Source organism: Thunnus thynnus, chromosome 2, assembly GCF_963924715.1.
Source record: "Thunnus thynnus chromosome 2, fThuThy2.1, whole genome shotgun sequence".
Taxonomy (NCBI): domain Eukaryota; kingdom Metazoa; phylum Chordata; class Actinopteri; order Scombriformes; family Scombridae; genus Thunnus; species Thunnus thynnus.
In genome coordinates, this window is record NC_089518.1 from 7,294,693 (window position 1) to 7,303,888 (window position 9,196).

The 9,196-nt window shown below is 39.0% G+C and overlaps 1 protein-coding gene across 1 annotated transcript in view; it reads right to left on the reverse strand.

Annotated features, from left to right (window-relative positions):
* LOC137191435 (NMDA receptor synaptonuclear signaling and neuronal migration factor-like) overlaps positions 1 to 9,196 on the reverse strand; it is a 51,568-nt gene that overhangs the window by 20,022 nt on the left and 22,350 nt on the right. The window contains exons 5-8 of the mRNA XM_067601511.1: positions 3,948 to 4,000; positions 2,287 to 2,376; positions 1,478 to 1,605; positions 1,272 to 1,355 (exon numbers count right to left, since the gene is read on the reverse strand). Coding sequence (XP_067457612.1) covers positions 1,272 to 1,355; positions 1,478 to 1,605; positions 2,287 to 2,376; positions 3,948 to 4,000 — 355 coding nt within the window. The remainder of the gene's footprint in view (positions 1 to 1,271; positions 1,356 to 1,477; positions 1,606 to 2,286; positions 2,377 to 3,947; positions 4,001 to 9,196) is intronic.

Below are 9,196 nucleotides of genomic sequence, written 5' to 3' on the forward strand. Positions count from 1 at the left end.
GCCATACCTGACTGAACGAAACCTGGCCTTTGCTTCTGATTGTCAGACTAGATAATATGATAGCTGTATTCATTTGTGATGAAAAATAGTCAATGCTGAGGCATGCTACATCATTTAAACAGTCTTCATGGTTTTGTGATTGGTCCAATACAAGTATCAGGTTGGTTAGTTGAGGTTACAGTTAAAACTCATGGTGAGAACTTTATTATTAAGATGTACAGTACTCTGTTAGTGCAAGACTAGCGTCCAGCTGTCTTCAATCTACAATTCCTCCCTTTGAGTTGTATTTATTTTAAGTTGAAAGGGTATGGCTACATCATTTTTTGGAGTGAAACAATTTATGTCTCTTTTATCCTAACTATATTATACCTACATTATTGGCTTGTTCATCATAATAAGAATGTATCAACTCTCAGTTTTTAGCTATGTTAGCAACATGGCTCTAAAGATGACACTGACAGTCATTAGTTTGGTTTGTCAGTAAAGGCAATCGTCAGGAGAAAGACCAAAAATACCCTTTCCCAGTTTATCTTTTAATCTACATGTACATGACAATATTTTGATCATAAATGTCGTTTTGGTTTGGCCGTCTAAAGTGCAACACCAAATGCATGGTACAGAAAAAAGAGTACAATAGCTGCATTTCTGGAGAGTTACTGAGCGCTGAGAAATGAGAGAGTGGCATATCCTGAAGCATTGATGCAAGTGAACCCACAATGATGCGTGTCAAGATGCTGCCAGTGTGTGTGGGCTTACATTGGATTTAATGCATGCAATACACCATCTGTGTTGGTCCAGATTTAAATATATCCACAGATGTTAGATGGGTTTGATGAAGACATTCATGGCCCACAGAGGAGGAAGCCTCCTGATGTTAGTGATCCCCTGACTTCATATAGTGTCACCAATGCATCAGAACTTGTTCAACACAGTTCAAGACAGAATACCTATAAAACTAATCATATTCTCATTATCAGCCAACCTTCCAAGCTGAAGTTGACTAAGTGCAGCTTAGACTGATGAAAGTCCATTATAAAGCTAATCCTGGCAGGCTGGAAGTGGATAAACAGTTTTGGTTTAGATGACTTGGCATTTTCTCTGGCACTACCACGGCTGGTACAGTAGTTCATGGTAAGGACGTAAGTACAGCAATGTTTGATCTTAACTCTTAATCCACCTAACACTATTGCTTTGACTGCATAAATAAAGACGGCACACAATGTCTTCAATCTAAATACAATGGTACTGTAAGGCTGTCGATGGCTACTCACATAAAGAATCGGGATGATGGAGGGGTCATCCCTACGAATGATGTTGGGAACGTATTCGGCCTTCGGGACCTTGGAGGATATCAGCTGTGGAAAATTGGAAAACGTGCACAGAAGCATCAATACCATTGGCTGCATATGCATGAAAAACTTGCCTGGGTACATTGACTGTTCAACTTCAAAGTCAATTTCAAAGTTGATGTTGTCACCATGATTTTAGGAGGGATGAAGTCCTCTCCTTCACAGGCTGCTCTCTCCATCTCCCTCTCCTCCTCCCAGTCGGCATCCTCATCCAGCCCTTCATCTAGTGTCCCTGAGGAGGTCTGAAGCTCACCACCTGGCTCGCACACACACACACACACAGGAACAAAGGGCGAGATGAAAGGATAACACACAAACAAGATTTGAGATGAGGGTACACTGTTTAAAAGCGTTGCACCTGTTATTTTATTTTTCCAGCACAGAGGGGAGGAACGGACGAGTTAATATCAGACAGCAGACGACATAATAACGCTCTCCTTATGCGCCCAGCCAGATACAGACAGCTACAACACAAAGCAACAGGCAGATGGGCAACAGGTTGAAAGATGAGGACGGCTATGTGGATGGATGGCAACAGCCAGGTACACAGAGAGTACGCACGCAGCGTCGATACAGGCAGCACGTAAACACAAACTGAAACAGATTAACTGTAGACACAAAGCCAAAAACTGTGTTAATGTATCTGCACATGTGTTTGTTTTGTCTGTCTGTAGCTTTCATGTGCCTGTAGGTGCACTCATACGTAATGTGTGCTTTCATGTGTGTATGTACGCAGCATGTAGTCGATATTCTCCTACATACAAAAGAGTATGCTTGTGTTTCCATGTGCATTTTTTGAACATGAGCTGCTGTGCTTTGTATGTGTAAGCATGTGTAAATGTACATATCTGTGTGTATGCTTACAGTGCGTGTACTGCAGAGTAACTGTCTGTGTTTTTGTGCGTGTTTGTGAGCGATTGAGAGAACATTGACTCACTGTCTCTGGAGTCATGCAGTGAGTCAGGCTTGACAGGGGTGGGGTCACTCCATGAACGGCTGAAACTCTTGGCACGGCGATCGGCGAAGGCTGATGGATTTAGGGGGAGGAAGAGAGTCACTCACACACATTCACACTGTCCGAAGAATAATCAACCCCAGAAATCAAGGGTTGTTGTGTCTTGTTGATCAGTTTACCTCATGTGTTTGTGAAGAACATAGACACTAAAGTGATTCAAGTGTCCCTATCAATGGCTTCAGTGCTTTATAACATAGAGGTAGGTCATTGAAATTTTACTATGGTAAAATTATGATGTTGTGTTTTCTTTTTTTTAACATTATGTTGTCCAAATTAGTGATTCCAAGCAAACTAACAAATGTTCTTAAAGAGCAACTCAACACCAGATACAAATCTGACTTTGGCTGACCTCTAGTGGTTTAACTTCTCATCTTACTGCAGTGATGTAGACGTGTACTCCAGTACATCATGACATCACTGTTAGACGTGGTTACAGGTGCAGCGGAGCATACTTCTGATTAGAACTGCAACTAACGATTATTTTCTCAAATATTCAATTAAATGTGTCAGGGGATGTCTTGAAATTGCTTGTTTTGTCCAACCAAAAATCTTTTTTATTAACTATCACATAAGACAAAGAAAAGCAGAAAATCTTCACAAGTACAAATTTGGAACCAGCAAACGTTTGGCATTTTTGATTGATATCTCAATACACAGTATATTATTGAGATATGGAGATAAGATTATATTGACATTGAGGTATTAGTTCCATTCATATCACCCAGTCCTACTTTATTGTTCATTTTGGTGTCTATGGTTGTTTCATTTGTCACACTAATATGTAGAAATATTATATGATTATGTTTCAAATTATATTGATGGCATAAATCTTAGTTGGTAGAAAAACTGTGACAATCCCAGTTAAAACTTTTAGCCAATTCCTCTGTCTCCCAGCTTAGAGTCAACAGGGTTTCCATTGACTGTAACTTGTTAGGCTAACTGTGTTTTGTAGTTTTCCTACAAGATGAGTTGAACCAACCACAATAAGCACATTTTCTTGCTGAATCTTTGTCTTGGCTTCTGAACTGCCTCACACAGTCATTTGTTTGTCGAGATATGATGATCCCACCCTTTAACCAAATGAGACAAAAATCTTCATTTGAATAGGACTGTCAGCTAAAGTCGATTTGTGAATATAATGAGCAGAGTGACTCCACAAATTTTAAACAAATGCACAGAAGCGCTGATCTTCATGAAGAAACAGCACATAATTTGGGAGTAACTTTATCTTGTTAGATACAGATTGCCCTTTAACTTTCCATTACAGAATCAATGATGAAAAATGACACAATTCTTTTTGTAAAGCAAATGCAATTACACAGTCACAGTAACAGACACACTAACACACATCAGTCTAGACACTTAAATGTAGACTGACCATCAACAATGATTTTAAGGAATGCGGTTTCACAAGCATACTGTAATACAATATCCCCATAAACACGCACAGTGCTGATGCTTCATGCATAAAGCAAATAAATTCTGATAAATCTCAATTCCAATGGGTATGATGGTACACAGTGTAGCGCATGAATGCATGGAAATGCACTGACATTAGCACACGGATACACTGAAAGACTTACTCTGGACCTTCATCCTGCGGCTGCCGACCATCCTAAGGTGTTTGCGGAAATTTCTACCATTTTAGGAAAGAGAAGGAGACAGAGACGTCAAGAATGAGGAGCAGAGCAGTGAAAGAACATATCAAACTAACAAACACAGATGAATAGAAAACACAGACAGAACACGATTCTGAATCCTAACCAGAGCTCTCAGGCTCTGAATGATCTCTTCATCCTTTTGGGAGTTTTGTACCAAACATGTGACAAGAATATTGGTAACAAAATCACCTCCGAGTCTCCAGTAGAAGCTCTGTCCTGTGCACATGCTAATGCGTTAGCATAAATGATGCTAGAGAATAACTCATTGTGCCCCTCATGTATAAATACTGAGCGTCAATTTTTCTGAAAAATAAATACCCAGCAATACCCCAAATAGCTTGCTGATATATGTAATCTGCTGGACAATATAAAAGATTTTTACCCTTTCCCAAGTTGTAACTCTGTTTCCTTTACAAAGATGGTGGCTGGAAGTGACTTATGTCCTTGCTCCATTTGTATAATGTGACTGAAATTTAAATGTTTTTTTTTTCAGCAATATTTGTCTATATGGATGTTTTCTATCATATTTTACATAACATAATGGAAATTTAAACACCTTTAGGATACTGGAGATACTTTCAGAACAGAGGTAAGTGTTAAAAGGTTCAGTGTAGATACAAAAATTGCAGAGTATATTCAGAGAATCAGATGCTTAGCTCTGTGAATGTGTTCATACATACAGTATAATGCACAAACTGGAGCTAGCGTAACGCTAAAACTTGACTGAAGCGTTGCTACAGTGACCTCACCTATCTTTGATGTCGGGTAAATGCATGGTTTTTAGACACTTATGAATTTATTGTCTCATTAGTGATCAAGTTAATGAACTTGTTAACTAACTTTTGGCAAACTAGCTAGCTATGAGATCTACTGTAACTGTGAAGGTGACTGACTAGTGCTAGCGCTAGCCGTTAGCTCACCAAGCTTCTAGCATGCCCTATTTCACAAGGACACGAGGATGAACTTTGCTGTGTCACCTGCTGGTGTGACTGGGCCTTAAAAGTTTAGAATTTTAAAAACTTTACACAACTAACAACACCAACTAATTGTTGTTTTTTCATCTTTTTAGTTTTTAAGCAACGCCTGATAATTACTACATAAACTGTGTGCTAACATGTAATCCACTGTCTCCACAGGCTGTGCAGTGAAAGCAGCACGCCAGCACAGCAGCAGTTCCAGTCCTATGCCTGTGTCTGCACAACAAAATCACTGTAGTTATTCTGCATAAACAAGAAAGAAATAGATTTGTTTGTGGAGTGAATGAAATGTGAGCTGTTATGTGGCTTGTGTAGACAGCTGTGTATCTATTTGATGCACTGACGACTGAAAAATCTGTCTGATACTGAGGTTTGGTACCATTCCTTTTATTATACATCAGGCCAAACTCCCTATTTAGTGCTTTGTAGTGCTTTAAAGCCATTGTTGTGTTTTAAATGATGAGTGTTTGAAGTTACTCAGACATGTCGTAACTTTTTCTCAAGAGAGAACTGTTGGACTCATTTAAAAGGCTCGACTGTTGTTCCATAATCAGCATTTCAAATCTCTGAATTCTCGTCTTTTAGTCGACTCTCTTCCCTCTTCGTCCTCCCTTTCTTTCCCTGCTCAGCTGGATGCCTGCATGGCATTACTCCTGCACATTACTACTGATCACAAACAAATGGCTGGAGTTTGTTTTTTTTTTTCATATCAGGTGATGCATTATTCATGATTCATGATTCTTACCACTGGAGAAAAGGAGTGGGACAAAGTGAGAACAAGCGAAACAAAATGAAATAAGGGGAAACAGAATGGAGAAACTGCCTTAAGTGGTACCAAATGGAACAATGTTCGTCCTAAAACAGCTTTTTATTATTCATCAAGGCTTGTCTGAATGTGATGGTTCAGTGTAGTGCTAGCATGCCCTGCACTCACTTACATTTTTATCGCTTGTGCTTGATTCTGTTACTCTTGAAGTGAAGCCATGGGGTTAGCATCTTATATCAGAAAGCCTCAGATCGAGTATTTCAAAATGACTGGTGGTAAAATGAATAGTTGATTAAAGGACACTCCACAGATTTTACATATCAAGATCAGTTTACTTGTAATGGGAGCAGAATTTTTTATATCACTGGAAGAAGCTTAAAGTCAGAGAAGATAATCCAAGTAATGTCACTGGAGGTTATCTCAGTTTGGGCTTAAAGCGTGCACATTTCTAATGGAAACTGGGATCCTGTTTGAAACTGGGAGCATTTTCAAATTTAACTGTTCTTTTTAAAATTTCTCTTGCTAGTCCCCCAACTTTACTGAATTATTGGAGTACACCTTCCATACATCAAATTCATTCAAATAATTTAGTGTACTTTTGAACAATGTGAAAATGTCGACATCATGAAAACTGAGTTATTACAATGTGCACAAAAAGGTCACTTTCAGTCAAAAGCTAATGTCAGTGATAGCTGGTTACATGAACTGGTTCTGAGTCACTGCAGTCCTGTAAACTGCATGTGAATAGTCACATTATATCTGCATGAATGTCGGGGCTCCATGTGGCTGGTTGACTCTGGCTAATCTCACATCTGCAAGAGGAACAGACTAAAAAAACACTGCATGCAGATCTGCTCCCTCGGTTTGGGTTTGTTGATGAGCATCATCTCTGGTGAGGAGAGTCACATCGCTAATGATAGCTTGTTGGCTATCTGCTCAAAAACAGAGATTTTATTGTTTTGGCAATATTGCCCAACCCTTCCTTCAATGGATTAGTGGAAGGACAGACAATGAGTCAATATCTATTTTGCTAATCCCCAAACCATTTAAGTCATCCATCAAATAAAAATAAGCATTTAAAGAGCTATTTTGATGTTGTAGGAGACATTTTTCCTTATTATGATTATATTGGACCCAGTGTGTCCACTCAGATTTCTGTCCATTTCAATTAAACACAGGTTTTTGTGTCTACAGGCTGATGGCGCTCTAAGGTGAACTAAATTAAAATTTACTGATGTGAAACTGTGACAAGATTGGTGACAACAGATATGACTAGCCCACAACCCCACAGTTCATTATTTTTAATAAGACCCACCACTGTGGTCACTTATCGCTGGCTTCACCCGCTGTTGTTCGTGCCACTCCATAACACCCAACAGCACCGTTAAACTGGAAGCCTCGGTCTCATTAATTAAAAACAACACCAACCTGATATATTAGTGTAAGCCTAACCAAACAGCAGGGAGGTTCATCAAAGTGCCGACATAAAACGCAAAGCACAGACCCTCCCATGTGATTTTCTTTTTTATCCAAAGCTGTTTTGTATCCAGGTTGCAGTTTCAAGGCATTCCAAAGAACAATATGAGTGTTGATGCAGGAGTAGTGAAGGCAGAGCCTAAAATAGAGGGATGACTCAGACGAGAGGGGGATCCATCTGTCAGCCAGCGTTGTATTTTTTTTACTGAGTGACAACAGCTTTTAAAATCACTCACACCCACACGCCAAGAGTGCAATTCATGTCAGTGTGTGTGCATGAATATGTGTGTGTGTGCAGCTATCTCACTCAACCCTCTCAATCTGGCTGTGACCTTTCCAAAACGCAAAAGTCTTGCTTATTCAAACATGCATAATTAGATTTGTGAAACTAACTGAGATGTACCTTTCTATTAAAAGCATCGTATTCTGAGAGTCTGTGTGTATGTACACGGTCCTGAAGAACTTGTAAACACACACATACACACATACTCAAGCACACAGGCTCAAACAACGAATGGCATGTTTCAACCTCAGTGGATGTGAGGTCTATTGCCAAATATTGATCAATTCGTTCACTGTGCGAGTGCCAGCCACAGAGCAGTGAGCTACGGCCTTGTATTGATAGACTTCACTTTTACACTTCAGTGTTCAGTGAGAAACACTGATTAAACCTGCCACGCAGAACCTCACACACACACACACACACACCACAGGATACCATTAAGAGATTTGTGATGGCCCTTTAACAGCAGCTGAGGACAAGAGTGCAAGAAATATTTTATTTACTGTGTGAAAGCACGATAAATGTTCACCAATATGATGTAGCAGTGGATCAAGAAGTCTGCAGGGTTTGCATGAAGAAAGGAAATCATGCTTTTATTGTCGCATGACATCATTTCACTTACTTGTGATGATAATTAAATTAAGAATATTGTTGAATGTGTCACTACATGATCAAGACGAATGATAACAAGCTCGATTAAACATTTTAGCGGTTTGTTTATATGCTCAATATTATTTGTAGTCTTTGAAATGTTTATGTTGTTCATCTTGTCTCTTGTAGCTAAAAGTACAACTTAACTAGAAGTTAGTGACAGAATGTAAAAAAGATCATTCTCAAATGATTCTGACAATTATTTTGTCAAATAACTTTAACTCAAGGGCCACTTGAGATTTCAAAAACATCTCACTATCTTCATCAGTGGATAGAGTTTGCTCAGCTGTCATCATGTGACTTTGTAACTGAGCGATCCATCCAATGATAAAGACTTTTGAAACAAAGCAAGTAAGCAGACTTATTACTTATTACAAGTATTTGGTCAAAGTAGCTAACTCAATAGCATTGATGTTGTTTTAATTCATTAGCAACAGTCAGCTCCCTAGATATGATAAAGGATTATTATGATTATAATGATGATGGTGACTATTATTAGCAGCAGTAGTGTTATTTTTTATGTTTTGCTATCCCCATGTGAGGTGAGTTACAGCATCCAGAACTTTGTAAAACGGGCTGGAAAACTTTTACTTGGAATCACGAATGTTCACAACCTTATCTCCATGTACTGTACTGACTCGCCTACGTTCACCATTTCACAACCTTTCACTGTGTCTCACAGGCTCGATTCACCACCGCAAAATTCTACATATGATAATGTAAGAACAGTCAGAAAGACACATGTCCACCTGCCAGTCAGAAGAGAGTGTTTTCCATACCCATGGTTCAGTATAACAGTGTATATACAGTATAGGACTGTTACAATATACTGTAACTTACTCAATTAAAAGTCATTATTCTGTTCTGCAGCACACGTGGTAAACATAATGTTCATTACAGAGTCAGCACTCTGCCAGAAATACTGTCTGCGTTCATAATTAACTCCAATCACTTGTACCTGTTTGCAGATTTTGAGTGATGTTAAATTACAGCCTCTGAAACTCACTATTTTTCTGTG